Genomic DNA, 24,693 nt, shown 5'->3' on the forward strand with positions numbered 1-24,693 from the left:
GGAATTTTTGTTTTGTTTTGTTTACGGAAGAGCGTGTTGATTAAATGAATGCAGAGAGAACACTGAAACAAATAAAAATAAGGTCAAGTTGTAAGGATCTTAAGTTTTACTAACGTTTATTTTATTTTAAATCTTTACTATCACTTCTTATTTTCTACTTCCGGCCAGAATTATAAGCGTTAATGTATTTATGCAAAGTTTGTCTGGCGAACGCCAAGTATTTAAGTTGTGGCTTTTTGCCAAGCGAGAGAGAGGAAGCAGTTAGTCGAAGCAGGCCGCTTACCTTAGAAGTTTTACTCAGTTGCTGGTTGCCTTCCAGGCCAGAGGTTTAATCCTCTTGATAATTTTTAAACGTATTGTAGTGTTCACAGTTCTCTGTACTACATACGGCTTCCTGTTAATATAAGGCCAAACTTCCACGTTTATTATTTTAAAGTTAAAGTTGAGAGTTTAGTTTTATTTTTATATTTTTACGTTTAGACCACAAGTAGTGGGTCTTTGTATTCCGAAGTACGGAAGTTATTGTAAATAGAGAAAAATAAAGGGTTTTGTATACCCTTCTTGTGTATCCTGTCTACTTCCCACAGTTTTTGAACATAGCTTTAGTAAGCTCTCTGTTCCGAGTCAGGTCCTTGCATGTTCCCGAAGAAAGTAAGACGGAACATTGAACCTGATAAAGTAAGGAAGAAGACAAAACAAGAAGAAAAAATGTGATGTGGACACCATATGACTTCCTTGTGTGGTCTATTAAATTATAGACATTTTTTGCTGCATTTCCTTTAAATTTATTTCCCCGAATTTCATTACAGATACATTACTCATTCAATTAATTTACTTCTCACTTCTCGGCAAAGCTAAAATACGTAAAAATTCAAAACATCTTCATTAAAAATTGTAAAATACAGAAAAACATAAAACACCAAAAAGGCATAAAAACCTTAAGCCGAACATAAAAACTACGTAATTCAATCACTTTTAAAGCTAGAGATGCACAATTTACCAACATATAATAATAAAAAAAACTAACTCACCGAGCCAGGTAACAGAGTGGGAATATATATATATATACGATTGGTGCAGCCGCTTGCACAAAAAAGGAAGGTGCACAACTACATGTTATAGCAGTCCCATATACAAAATTTTAACAATCTACGGCTATTCGTTCTTGAGTTATGCGAGATACATACATACGTACGTAAGTACGAACAGACGTCAAGAACATAATCTGAATCGGTTGAAATGGAAATTTTCGTTAAAATATGATACCCGAAATTTTTCGCGATTACAACGGTTCCTTTACTTCGTACAAGGAAGTAAAAATTATTATACTGTTTACAACTCATGGACAAGTTTTAAAGCAGAAGCATAAAGAGCGGATTAATTATTTGATAATTAAAAAATAAAACACAATATGAACAATATGAAGTTATGTTTTTTGTTTTGGATTTCATGTTTTACGAAAAATCTATTACTATATTGTAAAAATTGTCAACCTGTAAATACACAAAATATGATTGTGATTTGACAAAAAATGTACTTATTCAAACAGTCAAAGACATCATAAAAGTAATTACCAACTGAAAAATTTACCTTTATAAAAATAATCTTACATAAATGGAGGGTCTAGAATCCAAGAGAGTGAAACAACTTCATTCTTATTGTAAAGAATATGACATCCATAATTCTGCAAAGCTCAAAAAAGCTGATTTGATTAATCATCTAAATAAAGGAAAAGAGTTTCCTTTGAAAGAAAACCATTAAAACCTAAAACTGTTAAACAACTTATTATAAAAATTATAATAAGTTGTTTAACGGGCTTATTATAAAAATTATGATATCAATAATTATTCAAAGCTTAAAAAGGATGTTTTGGTTAATCATATGATTGATCAAATTCAAGGAAAAGAATTTAATAAAATCATTCCTTCAAAAGTTATTTTTGAAAACAAAGAAACCTAGACAATAGCAAATTAAATGTGATCCAGTGTGGTAAATATTACAAAAATTCATATGAAAATCATTATCAACGAAGTTTCATTCATAGAGATAGCACGCGTAATGATGAAGAAATTAAGCTAATGGAAACCGCTTATAAATCAGGTTTAGAAATATTAGATTATAATTAGTTTTATCTTATAATCGATGTTAGGTTATAATAGAGATTTTAGCTTATAAAAAATCAAGTTTGTAATCAAGATCAGAAAAACGAAAACAAATTATGATTCCTTTTGAGAGCTTAGAAAGTGAAAGAAAGTTTGCGGCGATTGCTGTGTAGAGGGATTTTTTGCAAATTATTGAGAACTAAAAACTAATAAATACAATATTTAATCCTTCTTCCTTATGAATGTTTTGGTAATTAAGTACAAATGCTACCGCAGTTAATTTACTCAAGGTTCGTTTAACATACATAGTTGTCAAGTCGTGGACAGAAACCATATTCCTAAATATCCTTAGGCACATAATTATTCTTTTTTTCACACATTTTCCTAATTACCCCAATAGCATATTTGGGTCAAAATAGACATACAGATGCAACTTATCGTAATATAAGGACTAAATTACAGAATAAATATTCATATTTTAAATATAAGATCCTAAGTACTACATTACATAATAAATTCACAAAAAATCACTTTGTTTTACATAACCATCACTACATGCAAGGAGGAGGTGAAGAGTACTTACATGAGCAGACTGCTGGAACCTGGAATCTAAATCAAACTCACGCAGTGCTGGAGGCCAACCTTCCGAGAGTCAGACTGCAAAATGTTTTTTTGAATTCATGAAACTTTTCCTTAACACAGTTACTTATCATATTTAACACAGTTAAATAGTGTTAGCAGAGAGTAGCCATTTTCTCTCTTACGCTAAATATCAATTCGGAACATTCTTTTTATAACACGTCAGAAGATAGGAACACATTACACATTATCAGTCGAAACTAGAAGCCGGTGTTCTAGAGTCCAGAATAATCTATTTACACTTCGACAACAGGAACATACGCCGGGAACATCTCACAGATTGTCTCACCTTGTTCTCAGGTCATTTATGAGTTTATTATATTTCTTCTACATCATACACTTATTCTTCAATGCAGCTGATATCTTCCACGAGGCTGAGATTTGTTTCGTAAGTTTTCTCATATCTCATACACGCTCGAGAGTCATCATCGCATTACTTTGCCTTTTTCTTCTCCATTACCACACCGTTCTACTAAGTTATCACTAATAAAAATGTTCTTTCTGAAACCTGAGGGGAAACTGCACACCTTTTTACTAGTTATCATTCGCAATTTTATCTTTCCTTTCCCCCTTTTTCATGTTACTAAATTCTGAGGGGAACCACCCGTTAGAATTTGTCCTTCCTGCTTCTCACTCACATTACATCACTCTTTTTCCTTCATTTTCTCTAACTCCTCATCCAACTCAAAGCAAGTCCAAAACTAATCCAAAGACCCTTTTCCAACTAAAACTTTCCTATTTAAATTCGGACTTAATTATTAATTAAATGGAAACATCTGACGCAACCACGATTCACTTGAACATAACTTGTCCATCGCAGTCTAGCATAGCCTTTTAATTATAATAACGTAGTAAATTAAAATTAGGTGTCGCACATATTTTCTACAGCGCCCCAAGAAAGACAAGTAGAATCTTCTCGATTGTCACTGATGACTCCAAAGGAGAACTCGGGACTGGCAGTGCCTGGTGTGCAATGGAGGGTGACCACATAATCCATCCCTGGGCTAAGAAGCTTCATCAAAGTAACTCGGTGTATCAGGCAGAACTTACAGCCCTAAAGGCAGCTCTGGACTTTACTGCTAACAATGGCAGGTATGAAGTAATTTACATAGACTCAATGTCAAGCTTGCAGGCCATCCAAGGCGGCCGCAGTAGACATCCCATTGTCAGAGACATACAAAAACTATTAATTTCGATTCCTGCAAGTCTGAGGCCCCAGCTACAATGGGTTCCAGTCCATACGGATATTAAAGGAAATGAAGTAGCGGCTATGATTTCGAAAGGCGCAGCCAATGAACCCCACGTGAGTAGCATTGGTGTGCTCCTTTCGCACTCGTATCTGAAAACTACTCTCAAATGTGAACTAATGAAGCAGTGGCAAAACTACTGGGAGACATGCACCACAGGCAGAAGACTGTATGATTTCCAACCTAAAGTTAACCACAATTTAAATAGCAGTTCTTCGTATCTCACTGTTGGTTGTGCATTAGCACTGAAGGCGTAATGAGTACGTTTCCTCAAGCACAGAATTAAAGAATCATAAGTCAAAATTTTAACTACGAAATCTTTATTTAATAAAATAAGATAATTCTGCTTAACTTAAGCATAACAATAAAGTAATAATGTTCACGGACATTAAAACACTGAAGTATTGAAAAGAATAACTTACAGAGAATCTTCATCAGTCCTAAATTTCATCAGGCTTACCTATTTTAGGCAATAAGAAAAAGAAACAGCAAACATACTTTGCCATCGTACCTGAAAGAGAAGAAAGTACTACTGGATTAGACCTTTGGCCAGGTACAAGTAGCTACGGTGAAAAATCAAATATACTGCATTGCACTTGAACTGTACTTTCTCTCGCCAATGTATATATCTTGGCGCACGTTCGTTTCGTATGCCTTTCGAGTTTCATTATGCAAAATACCTAAATTTATGCTAACACTCACACAGTATCTGGCAGGGCATGGCCCATATATGTCCTATCTTCACAGATTTCATCTATGAGACAGTGGCAAATGTATTTGTGGCAGTACTGGTGACCCAGATCACTATCTGTTTGACTGCTCGCCCACAGGGAATTCACATTTAAAAAGACCAACTGCAATCAATATGCCAGCATGGTTCAAGAACACAATTAAGAATAAATATGCGCTCAGCCGCATTAGAGACTGCACTACCATTGTTAAAAGCATTGCTGACAACCTGGAGTGACTTCTTTCCTTGGACACCGTGCCGTCAGCAGCCTGCTCTGTACTTATATTAATATACTTAATGTCTTGCGTTTTTTGTTTTTGCTGTTTTTAATTATATTTAATATTATGATTAATCCAGAACAAATTTAATGTATTCCACAATTCGTAATGTATTTGGTCATCTTTACATCTGTACCTGATATTTATAGCACATACTTCATATAACTGTATGCCTAACATGTATGATAATAGTGAAAAGTGTTCCGCTTAGTCTCAGCAGTCCCCACCATGCACCTTCTTTCCATGTTCTGGTCCTTACTTCAATGTTCCTCGTTTCGTGGCCAATCCCCGGAGGACACAGAAGAAAATCTTCTCGATTCGCCGTGGGAAATTCTTTGAGTTACACCTCACCCCAAGAAAACGTCTGTTACGAAACCAATACATTTGCCTACTCTTCTGTTTGCTTCAATAGTTCAAGGAACACGTAACAATAAATGGCGCCAATGCTCGATGTAAATTTTTTTACAAAGCTGCCGCATCCATTTACCTCCTATAAGGAAAGGCTTTCCAATAATTTCAAACTCAAGTGAATTTGATGCCTTGTGTGATTATGCCATTGATAAACTGATTAGTGAATCAGATGACCTTATGGCAAAAGGATCATGATAGACAATTTCAGAAATTAAATAATAAGAAATGAAACCTAAAATATACGATCCTCTTCATGGATTCATCGACTATTTCTCCTTTTCATCGACTTCTTCTGTACCGGTTTAAAAAAAAAAAATAAAATAAAATAAAAAAAAAACCCACTCATAAATATAAAAAATAATGATAATAAATATTTTATGTGTTCCATTCTACCAGCTTTGTCCTGTAAAAGTTCATCCAGAAAGTAAAACTGGAAAATAACTTAAATTTTAAAGGAACTGAATTCCCTGCATCTCTAGATAATATTAAAAAAACTGACTTATTAAACAATTTATCTGTAAATGTATATGATTTTGAAAATCAATACACCCATTAAGAATAAATTATAAATGTATGAAAACTTGTTTTGTATGAAAGATGATCAAAATGCTCATTACTGTTGGATTAAGAATATAAATAAATTAAAAAGAATTCAAATAACTACGCATCAAGTATTTCTCTGTGGTAAGCCAATTTAACTTTTGTTTAAGATAATGTTATTAAAAACACTTAAAAGTATATGAAATTGATTACGCATTTAATACTCCTGTAAAAGTAGAAATGTCTGAAAGAGATAAACTTTAAAAATTATAAAAGACCAATAACAGTACCATTTGTCATTGACGCAGACCATGAATTCCTTTTGAAAAAGAAAGACATGTGTCAACCGAATCCAACAAAATCCTGTTTAATGAAATAACAAAAACATGAAACCTATTTTTAGCTATTTACATTAAATATTGTTATGTTTTTCCTTTTCTGACACCAGTTGTTACGTTATTTTCTTTCTTCACGTTCGCACGGGGTTTGTAGATTTGGAGTGAATAACGACGACACTGGATGAAGTGTCGAAACACACTTTATTTATCAATATTAATCAGGACAGCTCCAAAACACTTTTACAGTCGTCAAAGATCTACTATAAACACGCTGGAACAATCAGCGACACAGCCTTCACACTATCAGGCAATAACGGTGGAGACAGCTTCCTGCAAAGCACCCGACTCTGCTTTCCGGAATACAGCTCCCGACTCTTCTTGGTCGTTCTCGGAACTCCACGTACTCTCGAGACTCTCCACGCTACAACTCGCGATGCACTCGACGGCACACAGAGCATAGCTCCTGACTCTCGGTTCAGTCGTTTCCGGAGCTCAACATGCTCTCTCGATGATGCACTAACCGCGATACACTAAGAGACTCCTTCGGTGAACTCGACGACCCACTCGGCACTCGCTGGTCGGCTGTCAACGCGATCGCTTTCGCATGGATTGACTCCCTAGACGAGACACACTCACTCGATGAGAGACGCACACTCCCTGACTGCAGACCAGCAGGGTTTACATAGCTTTTGGCTTGAGTTCGAGAACATTCTGGACTAAACCGGTAAGAATTCGTTCCAGAAGGTTCTCCATCCGTCCATGGGATATCGCCAATTTTGTCGCCAAATGGGCAATTTATCGCCAAATGTGGCAACCCTAAAACTGCCATCCTACCGCGCCTGTACATTTCGTAACAATATATACACGAAATTTATAAGCCACCTACTGCGAGTATTTACAGAGCAGCTGACGCAATTCAGCAATGAACAATTTATTGATGAAAAAATATAAAGACATTAGGAACATAGTAGACTTAAATGAAGAGCATTATAAAATATTAATGTTTGACATATATGTAAAAAGGAAACCATACCTAATACTTCAGATGATAAAAGCAAGCTATAGGTAATTGCCATGTAACTGAAGAATATAGAGTACCACCACTTACAATTTAAATTATCAAATTAATAATTTCATTCCTGTAATAATCCATAATTTAGCAGAATACGATGCGTATTTATTTATAAAAGAACTTGCATAGAATAAAACAAATATTGAAGTTATTCCAAATATCGAAGGAAACATACATGTGTTTGATTAAAAAAATTGGAAGAATGAAATTGAGGTTTATAGGTTAATTCAAATTTATGCCACCTAGCACTGATAATTTATCACAACATCTTACACTGGAAATGTTTAGAGAAAGTTCAAAATTTTATTCTGACGAAAACCTTTACTGCACAAAAGATATTTGTTGTTATGACTATATGTATTCTGAAGAAAGATGTAAAGAAACGAAATTACTAGCTCATGATAAATTCGATGATACATTAAACGAAAGTAAAAGTTTCGGCGAAGAATATAAGCGGGATGAAAAAGTATGGAATGAGTCTGAGATTAGGCATTTGAGTTATATACAGATTTATATGTAAAATCAGATGTATTAACATTAGCAGATGTTTCTGAAAACTTAAGAAATGTATGTTTAAAACATACATTTAGATCCCTCATTGTGCTTTATGGAGGCAGAATTAGTTTGAGAAGCAATGATAAAAATAACAAAATTGAATTAGAATTATTGAGTGATTTTTAACATGGTTTTAATGTTAGAAGAATGAAACAGGGAAGGTAAAAGCGAATAATAAATACATGAAAAATTATGATAACAGTAAACTATTCAGTTATTAAATGTGTCTAGACGTCAATAATTTATATGGATGAGCTATGAGTCAATGTCTACCGTATGGTGGATTTATATGGAAAAACAATGATGATTGGCCTAATAAAAACTGATGAATCAGATATCGGATATTTATTTGAAATTGATTTAAAATATCTAAACGAACTATACGATAAACTCTTTAGCGACTGAAAATAGAATTGGAGATCAGTTTAGACAAGCTAAATTGCTAACAACTTTATACGATAAAGAACATTATGTTGTTCATTATAGAAATTTGAAACACTAATTTGAAAATTGATTTAAAACTGGAAACGATTCACTTAATATTATAATTTAAACAATCTTCGGGGGTAAAGAAATACATAGCTTTGAGTACAGAAATGAGAACTAAAGCTGCTAATGATTTCGGAATCGTCTTTTATAAAGTGATGTCTAACTCAGTATTTAGAGAAAGAATGGAAAACATTAGAAAGAGAAGTGATGTGAGATGAAACTAAAAATTTAATTGCTAAAACAAATTTTAAATATACGAAACATTTACAAAAATTTAGTCACTGTTAACATGAATAAAATTACGATGACCTGCAATAAACCAATTTAATGAATATATTGGATTTATCAAAACAACTAATCCATGACTTTCGTTATAATATTGTTACAGATTTTGTATTTAATTAGATATTTTTGGTAGAGTTATAATTAAAATTGTTGTGTTTCCCCATGCAATGCAGCGCGAGACACTTTTTAAGAGAAAGCTAAGACGGACAAGTAAAAATACAGGAGCACGGGCATTTAATATTGAATAAATGGATATCTAGGTAATTTGCATTGGAATTGAATGAATGTAATTGACTACTGTGTTTACTGTAACCGTAATTGCATCCTATTATTGCTTTCCAGAAATCTAGAAAAGCAGAAATTACTAGAAATTTCTCGCGACCTATTTAAAGCTATAAAAAGCCAGAGAGAGAGAACATCTCAGCTCAGTTGTTTAATTACTGTTATTGTGAGTTGTAGCTTCGGGCGAACTGAGATAAATCAGAGTTAGCTTTCTTTTTAGATAACGCTTTGCACTACGTTGTATTTTAACGTTTTTGGTAGTTTAAAGTATAACTACTGATTATATTGTATGATATTTTGAACACTTGTACGAATATCTCTGAAGAAAATTCCAGCATTCCAGCAATATATTTCTTTTGATAAGAAAAAAAAAATTATTAACCTTTTATCGGACTATGAATGTATTACGAACCTGTACGCACGCAACAATATTATGAAATCTGAATATTCGGATAACATTATGCTATTGTATATCGATACAGATAGTTTCATATATTTTATTTAAACCAATGATTTTTATGAAGCGACGAAATGTATGATCGATTATTTTAATACATCTGATTATCCAAAAAATAATAATTATAATATCCACAAATAAATAGCAAGGTTTTAGGGAAAATGAAATTAAAAAAATGCATTTATTATGGAAGAATTCGTTGGATTAAGAGAGAAATACACTGAAGAGGATATAGCTTTAAAAAATCAAAAGGTGTAAAACAGAAAATGTGTCGTTAAAAACAGAATTTCATTTGAAGATTACAATGATTGTTTGTTTAGTAAAAATTAATATTACAGAAGTATAAAACATTATTTCGTTATAAGAACTGTATTTAATAAAATATTTATAAATAAATAATGGAAGAATTCAGCATTATGACAGCAAATATGACATTAGTTCCTAGATATAAAAAATTGTCAGAAATTACTACAGAACACTTGAAAGATGTGATAGCTTGGAATGAGATTTTCAAATATCAGACGTTACAAAATATTTCCTAATTAAATATATTGATAAAATAAAAGATTGTGACATTATATATTTCAAAACGACTTGTTAGAAGAAGTTGCAAATGTTATTTTCAAGAAAATGGTTTCAAAGTATATAACTAAAATTTATTCGCCAATCTAATTTTCTTATTCTCATTTTTAATAAGGGGTGTCCCGTTTTTCGGGCTTCTTTTTTACTTCCTTGTATGAAGTAAAAAGGAAGTATTATAATCGCGAAAAGTTTTAGGCATCATAGTTCAACGCAAATATCCATTTTGACTGCTATAGAATGCAATTTAACGATGTTTTTGCATGACATCTGTATGTAAGGATAGAATAAAAGACTCTTTTCCTCCAAAAAAATTATAAAACTGCTTTAAAATGAATTCTAAAGAGAGTTTCGTGGCGTCTGTACGTACGTACGTATCTCGCATAATTCAAAAACGAGCAGCCTCAGAACGTTGAAATTTTGTATACAGGACTGCTATAATAACATGCAGATGTGCACCTCGTATTTTGGTTGCAATCGGCCGCACCTAACGTATATAAATATATTTATATATATATCCGTATAAATATATTTATATATATAAACCGTTATTAAATATATTTATATATATAAACCGTATATAAATATATTTATACTCGTATATATAAACCGTTTGTTAAACGGCTCAGTGATCTCAGTTTCTTTACGCTTATATGCTTGTAAATTGTGCATATTTTGCTTTAAAGATGATTATGTTGTTCTTATCTTCCGGTTAAGGTTTTTATGCCTTTAGTAAATTTGCAAGTAATATTTGTACAATTATCAACAATTTAAAATATGTTTAAGTGCGGTTAAGCCTAATTTTTAAATAACATGGCGGACATATTTGTTTATATTTGAAACAGCAGAATAGGAGATTTGTTGCCAATCTAGAGAGACTAAGCTTCGCAACAACAAAGATAACGCCTTCATTTATTATTGCAAATTAAATTATGCTTAATCCTTTCTGGAATTTTTTCGAGAAAATAAGTGTTTAAGATTTACTTCGTAATTTTTAATATAGATATTTTGAGTTTTTATGTATTTTTACCTTGTCGCGAAGTGAGAATTGAATTAATTGAATGAGAAATACTAAATCGTTTGTAAAAAACTGTTTCTTTTTGTTTTGTTTGCTTAATTTCTTTTAAGCACCGTTCTAGATTTATTATAGTATTTGAATAGAACATGTGGCAACGATTAGATAATTCTTCAAATGATATAAGTTTTGTGCATTCTGAGTTATAATATGAACGAAATATAATTCTGTTAAGTGAAACTAGCGCCAGAGTGTCGCTATGGTAAACAAATATAGTGAATTTTAAAGAGTGCATTTATTCTATTGTGGTTTATGCGCTATCGACGAAGTAGATTTAATTTAATCCAATAAGTTTAAATGAAATGCAAGAAAAAATGGGTATAATTTAATATCTCGTACAAGAAAGTCATGTGGTGCACACATCAGATATTTTTTCATGTTTTTATGATTTGTTCTCATTCGATTTTAGGGCCCACCAGCGGTAAAGTCGCTGAACACTGGTAGTTCGGTCCGAGGTTCGAATCCCGCGAACGGGCTGGATGCATGGGTGTTTTTGTGGTTTTCCGCATGTGTAACGTGTATACGAGCCAGTTTCCCTTAGAAAGTCCTCCACGAAGGCATCCCTCCCGTTAGGCAGATAGCCCTAGTGTTGCTTGGCCATAATTAAATAAACCAAACCAAACCATTCGATTTCAAAATTATTTTTATGTACACTTTCTATGATTTACCATTAATCCATTTTTATATATATATTTATTAGAAATTTACTTATCCTCTTTCGATTCTTAATGTATTTTTATATACAACTTTTATCATTTTATTAAAGATTTATAATTTATTCTCATTCCATCTTTAACTCATTTTTATTCGAAAATTTGCTCTTGTCCTTTTATTTATTTGATACACTTTGAATATGAAATTTATCATTTGTCCACATTCGATTCGATCTCGGCCTTTTATATATCTTTCTTTTTTATTAGAAAATTTTCATTTATCCTTGTCTTGTTTATTAAAAATGTTATGTGATTTTGAAAGTTGAGCTTATGAGCTGTTAAGAAAATTTAAAGTAGTTAAAAGTGTTAATTTAAACTTATTAGCCCAAAAGGCGTTAGCCCAGAAGGGCTATTAACTGCATTTTGGCATTTTGCGTCGATTCACTTTTCAAACTGTTGCCACCAAATATTACAGCTCTATTATATTTAAAGAAATTAAATAATGACGAATCTCTATAAATGTATGTATGTTTCTCGTAATGTGATAAAACAACCGTACCTAAAGCCATCAAGTTTTGAATAACGTAATTCTTTTCCAAATATGTGCGTCTGAAAGCCCAAATTTGTAATTTGTAATTTGTTTTATTACCGATTCCATACTTTGTAACACTTTAACGAATTTTTGATAAGAAACTCAACGATTTCAAAGCGAGCAATGGCAAAACTGTAGGGTGAAAAATTTATCTCCAGCGCACGAGACTGTGCATCAGAAATTCTAAAGATATTCTCATTTAAAAAATATTTTGAGATATTGCTGTTGAATTGAATTTTATGGTTTAAGTGCGAAGAACATGATATTTAATAAATAAAGGTAAAACGTTGAAAAACTCCCCTTTGGGTGTAACGTAAAATCTGAAAGCCTTCAGATTTTTTTCCTTTTTTTCCGTTTAAAATTTTTTATTATAAGTGTGCGTATTAGAAAAATTAGATTTTTCATAATTTCCTTGAATGTGTCCTCGTCATATCATTTGTTAACTACTTATATCAGGCCTTGGATTATGAAATATTCTGTTAATGGGCTTATATACTTACGGATTAGATATAAAGGTTCATGATAAAGATAATTTATCATTAAGGAATCAAATGAATAATTCACGAACCATTATTTTCTACCGCATGGAACGAGATCTGCTAGGAGTAAGCGGATTATTAGCTCAATATTATTATGCTAATGTCTAGTCTCATTGTTTATATGTCCCCTATGCATAGCATAACTTTTATCTTAACTTTTCTATTCGATTCTGTTTTCGAATTTGCATTTTCCCTAATTACCATGCTTTCAAAAACGCATCACATTCTGTTTCCCCGACATTGCTCCATTTTCTCACGCAACGTCGTCATTATTATCTTCCACTTACTGTTATTTTATCTTATTTGCCTCAAAATACCTCCTTCAGTAAACAAGCTATTGATATTGCATTAAGTTAGTGTTTAACTCTCTCTATATCTTAGTTTTTTAAGATCTCTTTGGCTGAATTAAATGAATGAGTATAATGTTTCTGTAATTCCTGATTACAGTACATGGTATTTTATTATTATTATTATAAAGCAGTTATTATTAATAATATTATTAACTTATCTACGGTTTTCATTAAGAATCTTTATGTACAAATACTTTCTTGCGTATTTTGAGGAATGTTTCTATTTCGTAATCCAGGGACTTCTTGTTTATCATGCCAGTCATTTGCTGTGCAGTGGGAATGGATCATGTTTTGAGTTTCGTTTGGTTTCGAAAATATATTTTACTTTTATTTTGGGTAAAGTTTTAAGTTTTTCGCTGTCCTTACGGCGTGTCTTTGTGGTGTAATTGTAAAGCACGCCAGACTGACAGTCGGAATGTCAAGAGTTCGAGTTCCGGCAAGGATACTGCATATCTTTCATGTCTCCTGCTTCGATATACCTGATAAGTGGTTCCCGAACTGAAAGGTGGCGGACGATAATCATCACCAGCAATAGCTAGCGAGTGGGTCTTCCTTTCCCCAGTCGTCCTTTAAGCGGGAGAGACTGTAAAGGTTTTTTTCTGTCCTCACTGCATGCCTTCGTTGTGTAAGTGGAATGCCCGGAGTCCAAGTCCCGGTGTGGGCACTGTAAATTTTTTATGTCACCCGCTTTGACAAATCTATTGACTCTACAAAGTAACGATTCTATTCTTACCAAAATTAAAGCTTTCAGGGAACCACTGACCATTTGCTTTCGTGGTTACGATTTTAACATGACCTTAAAAGAGATAGATGTATACCACGCAGAGATCATTAAGATTTTTGCAGCAAGGAGCATGCAAAATCAACTTTGCGTTCCCCGGGATTCGAGCCACGGAAGTCTTAGTTGCTAAATGGATGCACTAACTACGTACACTACGAAAGTATGCATTAAGTAATGTGATAATTCTTTACAAGCTTTCTATATGAAGCTGAAACGAAAACGTATCAGTTATAACCCCACAGTTGCGGATGCATCGGAAAAGTTGGCGAGCTGTTTGCTGCCTCTGGTCGTAATTCTGAGGATACCTGATGTAGATGAATGCTTATATTATAATGATGAACTTAACAGCAGATATTAGTTATGGCAAAATCGAGGTAATAGTGTGAAATTTATTATGTAAATCGTTGCGGCTCAAAAATTTATGTTGTTACAAAAAATTGTAATATCTAAAAGCAACAAGTAGATATTTTGTGGTTTATATTATTTGAGCTGAAGCTTTCAATAGCTATATGATCTTCCCTAATTTCTTATAGCAATGTTATTCAGCTGTATTGGTGTCTTTCCTCGTCAAACGAATTTTACAGTGAGTGATTTCTTTCCCCTCGAAATTCACTGATATCATAAACGGCTTCAGAAAAGGCTAAACGAAGAAACAATGAAAATCCTTTCAGAAAAGAGTTATAAGGTATTTTCCCCACCTTCTTGGTGTGCCTTCGTGGGGTAGTGGTTCTGCACACGCGGTCGGTATTTCAGAGGTCTTTGGTTCGATTTCCGGCGAAGTCGTTTGCTAATTTTTCATCTTGCCTGCTTCCAAAAAATTCCTAATGTCTCTACAGAGTAAAAGACAGCTACCAAAATCTGATTCTCGAGATCAGATTTTTATCAAAATACAAGATGGATATAAAAATAATTTGATAACGAGTTATTTAGAGAGTTTGATATTTTATAAGTATAATAAGAAAATAACTAATAATGGAAATTAGATGCAGTACGTTAAGCAAATTTCACGCATTTATACCTCGGCCTTTCCATGGCAAGTAGACTTATTATTGTACATAATCGGAGAAATTATGTGTTAAACAAATTATTAGAATATTTAGTATGTAGTTCTAAAAACTCGATGAACTATTTTAAGTCTATTTTTAGAGTTCGAATATCGTTATTATCGGTATGATATAATATCTCAGAATGATAAAAGAGCTCAATTATGGCAGTATTTAAAGACTGTACATTCTCATTACATTTAAGAAATTTCTTGCACATATATTTTATTACATATTATGAAGTTATAGGCAAAGCTTTAAATACCAGGGGCGTAACCAGTTGGGAATTAAGAAACGTATACATTGAGAGATCAAGAGAGGCACAATTTTATAATGGGTGTTCTGTTTTTATATGATGACGATATTTGAAGACATTTGGTATAAGCTGTTATCACAGAATCACGTTTTTTAATATATGGCAGTGAGGATGAGCGACTAGATATTATTTGAAAGAGAATGTTATGTATTAATATTTCGATGATAAATGTTTCATTTTGATGGCACCTATAAAGTCCCGTTGTCGCAGTTATTCCAGATTTTCCTCGTCTTGTAGCCGTGGTGTTATTTCATCTTTTGACAGTGCATGATTGTTTGAATGCCCATGTGTTTAAAATTCGACTTATGAACTCTTTCACTATGTACTTTTTGTAACTTCAAACAGTCTATGGATAAGGAGCATATTGACGAATGCATTGCACTATTAGCTTTTAATTTTACTGTTCTTAAGTAGAGGGAAGCGAGATCAAGACAATTGGCTTAGTGGACAAATGTCTGGCATTAGTATGAATAAAAAAGTCCCGTTGTTAAGATGCAGGTTTCATATTTATGTAGAGGTATATTGCATACTGAAGATACATTTCATTATTTTATTGTTGCATGATATGAGTACCATTAATTACTTTAGAGAAAGAAATCAGCCATTTAATACTTTGCATTGAATTCCACACTATAGTTTCAAATGTTAACTTTGCTTCTGAAACAGTAGCCCGTATATAAACGTGGTGCTGTGGGGGTTAAATTAGGTTTTACGAGATAATAGATTAAAACAAATATGGCAATGGTTACGTTGGAAACTATTCAGTACAACGCAAAACTCACAAATAGTATTTGAACAGGGTTACAGTGAGCCAAAAACATATTGTTAATAATCTATGTAGCATAACGTGAAATAAATACCGTCATGAGAGACCCTTAATAATACAATTTTCCACTCTCTTCTATGAAATGATGTATGAATGAGATGTGATTTGATGTGAAAGAGGTTTATAGTGTTCTAGATGTATTTAATTATTATAAAAACTAAACAAGAAAGCAGACGGGGTGGAGGCATTGTTTTAAATGAAGTGCTTATACTTAATACCCATAGAATATGTTCTGCTAAGAAAGTTATGCATAGTTACATTAAAAGAGCTTACTATATTTTCATATCTATAGTACCATTGCAGACTAATTCGCAACATATTATTTTCTACCATGATTCTTACTTTCACATTTTATTATATGATTAACGATATTCACCGATACCTATACAGGTCATCGTTACAGTTGTAGCAGAATACATTAATAAAAGAAATGAGCACAGCATGTCATTAATGAATATTCTTTCAATACAAACAAGTAGAAATTTGCTGAAAGAAAGCGTGATAGTTACTTTTATGAAACAGCGAAGTTTAACACGTTTAGGGATTGGGGATACATGATGAAGGAGGCCTTTCTCTTTGATGTTTCCACTTTGTTAAATTAACATCAGAACCTTTCTGTCAGAATGTGAGTTCATTACTAAAGATAGTCTGACGCAGATGCACTGTAAGAAAGCATTTTTGATTAATACCAACAAATATGTTGACGGGCAGAATTCATCGGGGGAAAAATTATAGCGCGGTACTCTCAAAATTCAAACGCTGTCATATAGGTGCTAGATTGATATGACACTACTCATTTAATGCACAGTTATTAATATGCTAAGCTGCACTTCATGCTGACAGAAACCTCTCCAGTTATGATAACTGCGAACAATATTTGTAGCATGGCTTTTGTAAAGAGTGAATAGAATTAATTACAAAAAAATTTCACTAAGGCTATCTACCTAAAGAAATCTTCATACTGGATTCAATCAGGGAAAATATGCATTCGAAAAAAAACATTATAAAGCTAATTAGCTAGTGTATTTAGCAGTCTAGTCTAGAACTAACTGTCACTGCTTCGTCGCTTTAGCTATTGTGCCACTTAGAGGTTTCTTTTTTAAGAAATATATTCTTTGATCCATTACTTGACTACAATAAGATGGCTAAGTGATTTACTATATATCGTACGTTTGTGTGCTATCATCAGCTGTTTCAGACTCCACCAAATTTGCATCCATTTTACCCCTAATGATATCTATGTTATAGCTCTAAGTCAGAAATATTGGTAGAAAAGCATATGGTAATTGAAACACTGCGGCTAAAGAAATTATTTATAAGAGAAAATTCCACGCTAGTCGTAGTCGAAAAGAATTAAAGGATCTCCGTTAATGGAGAAAGATGACAGCATCGTTCATTACAAAGATAATTTAACCTCGGTTTTGGAGTTGTTGCGGTTTGATAGTTAAGCATCTGGAAACAGAAAACGGAGAAGGTAACGGAGAAGGTACATTCGAGAATACAAATATTTGATTTCACAACCATGCCTGTAGAGAAGATAATCGCACAAGAAGGAGAAATTATGAGTATATCATTTATAAGGATGAGAATCTAAGCTCCAAGAAACCAGACTCATTAACCTTAAGAGACTGCGTGGTTCACAGGTACGATGAAGTATTATTGCAAACATATGTTGGCCTGCGGGACAAGAACTATATTATGAACTGTGAAAGAAATATTCGAAATGACCTTGACAGAAAAGACGTGTTTAATAATGTAATTTGGATCAGATGAAAACTCTTTCGCCTTTTCAAATAAGAAAGCAAACGATCAACTTGATGTTTCAACAGGACGATTTATTTATAGGAGAGAGATAAGCAATTCTCTTTATTCAAATTTCTCTCTTCATTATTTTCAAATACAGTGATGTTTTAATTATTGCTCTGAAGGGGAGGTTATAAATGTTTGTATGTTTTTTATGAGAAATTTTGATTTTTACCTGCGTATTCAAACTTTCACTGGCCTTTTTTCCTCTGTCTTTTATGTTAAAAACACGCACATATATTTGAGAGTTTGGAGATTAAGAGACCTTCTGAATTAAGAGGTAACAGTATAGAAATGGGCTTAGAGTTTAAGAAACAAATGTTTTAATGTACAAAAAATGGTGTCACAACTAATCTGAATCAGCAGGAAAACAACATGAATAAAATCTTTTCTCCACATATTCGGAGAATTTAAAAAATTTGCAGTAGGATTAAAAGATTTTTGGTTTACGTTCCGTGAACATGCCGTCAAGTTTTCAGGTTATTTAAACTATTGCAAGTGCAGTATCATAAAAAAACCCTAAAAAATATCATCTCAAAATTATCACATGCTGCCTTGTTGTACGATGTTAGAATCCCTCTATATACAAGTTAGAATTCAATATATAGTGCAATTCACTTAAACGTTTTACAATGCATTTAAAAAAAGTTTGTCCGACTAAATACGTCTTGAATGACTAATCATAGACCCTCAGTTCCAATTTAAAAGTGAATGCTATGATAAACTTTCAGAAGGTTACATTTTTAACCACTTTATTAGAAATATACAAAATATTATCTTTTACTTATTTTTAACAATAGACATGTATTTTTCATGAATTAAGTGTGTACATACAATATTTTGGGAAACAAAGTCAAGGGCTATATAAAAATTAAAATTTTTTAATGCGAATACTGCTTTTAAACTGAACTTTATATTTGATTATACTATTATTTCTAAACTAATGAAATGGCTGCCGTGTAGTATTATGAGAAATCGTGTAATATTAACCTGTAATATTATGAAATAGCTATCATGTAATATTATGAGAAATTGGAAATAATTTTAATAACTTTTTATTTGAATTTTGGATTTTTTAAGTTTCAGAGTTAAAAAATTTTGCTTAATGTTTGTTTGAATTAATATATTTCAAGGATTTTGCTTTGTTATAAAATTCTACTTTTATAATAGAATAAATCTGTGATTTTGTGTCTTTCAAATTAATATAATTCTGTACTTCTTTATTTATAATTTTGTAACTTTTAATATTAGAAATACCATGGAAACACATCTGTTCTTAAGATATGCATTGGTTTCTAATTTTATTCTCTTTCATTGTCAATGTAATCGAACAAAATACGATACACTTCACACCGTAAAAAGTATCCGAGATATGACTAATTAAAATTTTTGAGAGACGAATGAGGAGTATGATTTAAAGAAAGCTATGTTTCTGACGTTTTGAATGTAGTTTTCTAAAAGACACCATTTATGGTTTAAAATCGTATCTCTAGGAGCATAGATTTTAAGTTCCCTTAACCAGAAGCGTGAAAACTTGAATTTTCTTATTTATCTAAAGTAATTCAACTTTTATACGGCCCCGAAATAGATTTACTAGCCTTTTCCAAAATGTGTGAATTGTCATCTATAATGTTGACGATATGTTTCCGAGGTAAATTTAGCATTTCTCATTGTAAGGAATTAAAATCATTCCTCTACCGCGATCTTGTGATGCTACAAGTAGCATATCATTATGGCACACCAAAAATGCCATCTTCGTATCCTAGAACATGGTTTATTTTCAATTATTTCTCAGGCCTAAATTCCACCCGTTCTCTAAAACAGAATATTGGTTTTTGAGAAAATGTCTTAAGTAGTATAAAGAACGATTTACGAAAGGGAATTTCGTTTGCAGATTTTTTTTTTTTGAATAAAAATTTGAGTTTCGTATTTTTTTTTCTATTAAAACGTGTCATGTGACCAAATTCATTGTAGTTTGGAAGATAACAGATATAATTTTAAAGAAACTGTCTTCAGTAGCATAACGAACGATTTATTAACTAGAATGTTTTTCGCAGAGGGTTCAGGTCAGACTTTAAATTTCTTACTCCTTCACTAAAGCGGGTCATGTGACCTAAATTATAGTAATCTGAGAGATAACATATGTAATTTATTCCTCTATCTGGAATTATAGTTAAATGTCCTACCATTCAAGATGTATTCTGCTTTCTTGACAGTGGGCCCCGGGCTGCGTAAGCATATGCCCTGAACAAGTGGTCAGCTTGTCGCAGGACCCCCAGTGTTTAGTCCTCAAGCGAACTTGGTATTCATTTTATCCACCCAAGTGATGGAAATCAAGAGATGAAAGGCTGAGTCGACCTTGCTCAACCCGGGAATCGAACCCCGGACGTGTGGTGTTGTTACGCGATGCGCTAGCCACTGCGCCATCGGGCTTTGAATTAATAATATGAAATAAATTAATAATATTGAATTAATAATATGAAATAAATATTTTTTGTAGCCGTATTAGAGCGATCCATGGAAACTTCATGAATCCATTATTCGTGAAAGAGAGGGAAAAGAAAGATTCAACTGAATTTAAGCGAAATAAAATTTGTGACATTCGTGAAAAGGAATAAAAAGCGAAATAAAGAAGTAACACCCGTAAAACTTCCGAATTAAAAGTCTGCGTGCTAAATAATTAATATTAATTACTAAACGGAAATTAGCAGTGAAAATTTAAATTTATAATTTTGAACATGTTTCATGAAAATCTGCTTCAGTGAAACTGAAGACGTTTCATTGGGTTCGAATGTAACTATGGAAGAAATTAAGGGAATTCCTTTGTGTCTTTGAGGTTTAGGGGTAAACACGTCGAGCTCATAGTTACAAGAACTCGGGCTCGATTCCAGCTCGAGGGCAAAGCTAAATTTTTAAGATTCTTGCTTTCAAAGATTATGCAATAGAAGTTAAAAACTTGAAACCCTTAAGTGTTTTAGCAGAGCATCAGTGATTTCATTATTTACTTTACAAATCTATCTCTGATTTATTAGCATACGCTATTTTTTTCATTCAAAAGTTAATTAGACTGGAACGGGAAACGTGATCTGAACCACTACGAGTGCGCATGCTCTCAAACTAGACAGGTATTGAACGGGTGAATGAGTTGGGCTTGAATGGACTACGATCGCGTTATGCACTACGAGGTGGTTTTCTTTCTTTCTTTATGGTGTTATTTAACATCTGCAACTTAATAATTATATGTCTTTTAAAATTTCTTCCCTTTTTTGTGAACACTAGTTTTGCAGAACAAATATGGAAAAGAAATAGGAATCTTAGTAGTTTATTAAACTGTAAATGTTGGACTTAGGTTCGATTCTAGCTAAACAGGAGCTCTCTCAGGGTTATAAAAATACAAACTATTATTAAAATTGGTAATGTTCTAAAGCTGCTTGTATGAGCTGAGACTAATCTCACTGATATGAAAGACAGAGAATATGAAGGTCCTTCTTTTCCTTGGGGTAGAGAATTTATCATACAAGAGATTATTTTAATGCAAAGAAATTGAGGACTGAAGCAAGTGCGCAAGTGGACTGTTGGTAAGATACTGCTTGAAGAGATCAGTATTTCATGTTGAGTTTTATTTTAATGAAAATAATTTTAGTTCATTTCAGTTATCAATATCTTAGTGTAATACGCACGCTTTCTATTCGATAGTCATAATTTTCTACAGAATTCATTAACAAAGTTTCTTCAGCCAATAATCTGTTTATGAGAAAAATTAAACTCTTTGGCGTCCGTTATGAGCCGGATGCAAGGAATCAAAGCAAGTCTGTGTGTAGTCCAAACTAATTTCCTAATAGAGAGAAGCTTCATTTGTATACAATGAAAGGAGAAAAATTGATCTTAGGCAGCCGAAAGTTTGGCACTCGTTTCTCCCCATTACGATAGCAGTGGCACTCCCGCAGCATTTTTATCAGACGATCGCTCGCTTTCCCCTCCCCCCGCACCAAAGCGAATGGCCCATTTCTGACGTCAACCGCGCAGAAGTCACCCATTGGCTGCGCAACTGACGTGTTATTTCCGTAACTTATTCATGAGCCCCCTCACACATCTGACAGCAGCACATGTATATGTGCGTGACTGCCGCTCTCCGTTACCCCATCACCTAAGGACGGACGGGCCCTTTAACTCGTGACCTAGATGGCCCGCTCCGAAACCTCGCCGGGACTCACGAGAAGAATCCGGGAAGCGAAGGGGTGCCACATCTACTACTACTACTACTACTACTCCTACCCAGAATGCAATGGCGCAGACACCACTCAAACTCGCAGTATACGGCAGCCATGTCTTCTAACAGACGTTGCTGTGACGCTCTTTTAAGACTACCACGCGCTTGCTTCGGATTTGGTACTCTTGCTCTGACAGCAGGGCTGTGCTGGCGGTGCTACTACCACTGCTGCTATGTGTGCTACTCTCGGTGAGTCGGACGTCTGCTAGGATATCACCAGTCTTCCATTTTAATAATCGTAGGCCACCTATGTCTGAGGCGCAGAATGAGACAGGGGGCCCAGTGCCCCTCATGCCTCCACCGATGCCGGATCTCAGTCATCTGACCCCCGAAGAGAGGGAGATCATAGAAAATGTCATATCGAGGCAGAAAAAAGAAGAAGAGAAGGAAATGGAAATTCTGAGGTACGTAAAACTTGTCTTGAAAATAATTATATATTCCGGAAAAAATAATTTCTCAGAATATTTGTCTTGTTTCATTTCCTAATGATCTAAAGCCCAATGGGACATATATTCATTATTCTGTGCTTTCATAACATGTAACTTTCTAAACGTTATGAGAATATATTAAGTGCATTTAAGTTTGATAAATGTAATATAATAAAAAGTGCAGGAAATAAGAATATTTCTCTTTGCTGGAGCTAAATTGTTCGAGTTTTGGTTTACACATGGTATAATATTTAATAAGAGAAAATTTCGATTATTATACGTTTGATCATTTAATGGAAAATAACATTAAATTTTGCATTACTTAAGATGGCAATTGGAAAGATAAGGAAATTTTTATACATTTTAATGAAAAATGTGCGTTGGAATTTTCTTGGTGGAAGGAAATATGTTTTGTGTTGAAAATTGATTTCTTTCAATTGCAACAGCTGCAGTGAAATTTTATCTTACTATATTCATGTTTTAACAAAGAGGCAAATCTGAAAAATCTGGACGCGGATATGAAAAGCGTACTAAGTGGATGTTTGTGCACAAATTATTTTAAAAGCAAAATGCATTAAAAACGTAAATACATGCTTGAAATCATGTTAAGTATTTTCGCGTTTTAATATCAATTTAATTCAAAGAAGATTCTGCAGAAACTATGAGTTTTATTTAAAATTTTATGCATGGTGTACATTCTACTTCTACTGCAGTTTCGTTGTAATTTAACATCTGATATCTAGACATACGTAAGATAAGATATCTAGACATATGTAAAAAGATCTAGATAAGACTAGACAGAATATGTAGTAAGAAAGCACCATAATTTGCAACTTAAATTATATAAGTATCTAGGAAATTTTTAAACATCAAGTTTTGAAATCGGAATACACTAACAATGTATTTAAGATTTAGTTTAAAAAAAACCTCGTAGTTATAATCAAGCAAACTGGAATAAATTTCTGTAACATTTTAACCATCGAGAATACTGCAATTGCTTTCATGACAGAAACGTCTCGTTTGGTTGGAAAATAGCTTGCGAATTTCCAATTACTGTAAAGAGGTTTCCTTAGCAATCATGAGTCTTTCGCAGTGAAATAACCCACGAGGCAAATGTATTTGCATTGGTTGAATTGCAATGGGAAACGAAATTCAGCAATTTTTCGAAATCTCTTCCGTTTTATGGGAAACGAAACTTAGCTATTTTCGAAACCTATTCCATTTTAACGTATTTGCATTTTAAGAATGGGAAAATTAAACCCGTTGTTGTCCCTGTTTCGTTTGTATGAATGAATACATGCAATGTAAATTGCTTTGTATGAGAAATGAAACCGAAAATCTAGACCCATCATTTTAAGCAGTTTTTTAATGCTGATGAGCTTGAACGTTTTGATGAGAAAATTAGTTCAAATATAAATATATAACAGAAGTATGTTCAGAAAATTTCTAAATAGGATAATTTATTTTCTAAGCGTGCATATAAATTTTCTTTCCCTGAACAAAAACTAATTGTAGTAAAACATGAATTAACCTAATGTTTTTTTAAATCAGTATTCAGTAAGTTAAGAATTTAATGATATTTTTTAATGCAAAACTCAATCTGTCCGAAAACTTGATACCCAAATTTGATTTAAGTTACTGTTTCATAGAATTCACTTCTGAGAATTTAATGAATGTTTTTTCGATAAGTGAATTCTGGAAATTTAATCATGAAATTTATAGTTTCTCTAGCCACTCATGTTTTCATGACTACTATATTCCAAATTAGATTACAGCTAGAAATCTTTGGATTAAGTAACTTCACGTTTTACCTTTCAGAGCTTTTTAGCATTCATTTTTGCAACGATGCAGTGAATTCAATTTTTGGTATTAGTAAATAATAACTTTGAATAAATACTATAAAGAAAATTAGTAAAGAATAACGGTGAATAAAGCTATAAAGAAAAATGAATTCAATTATTTTTTTATAAAATTTATTTTACTTAAACAAGCAACCGGAAATCATTTTTAAGA

The 24,693-nt window shown here is 32.8% G+C and overlaps 1 protein-coding gene across 2 annotated transcripts in view; it reads left to right on the forward strand.

The window, feature by feature from the left end:
- The first annotated feature begins 22,054 nt into the window (after positions 1-22,054).
- Positions 22,055-24,693, forward strand: part of LOC118197358 (regulating synaptic membrane exocytosis protein 2-like) — a 376,040-nt gene continuing 373,401 nt past the window's right edge. Inside the window, exon 1 of one of the 2 annotated variants that reach the window (XM_085808856.1) lies at positions 22,055-22,656. In XM_085808856.1, the coding sequence (XP_085664982.1) occupies positions 22,502-22,656 (155 nt within the window). In that variant the 5' untranslated portion in view covers positions 22,055-22,501. The remainder of the gene's footprint in view (positions 22,657-24,693) is intronic. The other variant, XM_085808855.1, reaches the window with a different exon arrangement.

The sequence above is a fragment of the Stegodyphus dumicola genome, chromosome X2 (genome assembly GCF_044657685.1).
Source record: "Stegodyphus dumicola isolate Sdum_Otavi_A_Nest chromosome X2, ASM4465768v1".
Lineage (NCBI taxonomy): Eukaryota > Metazoa > Arthropoda > Arachnida > Araneae > Eresidae > Stegodyphus > Stegodyphus dumicola.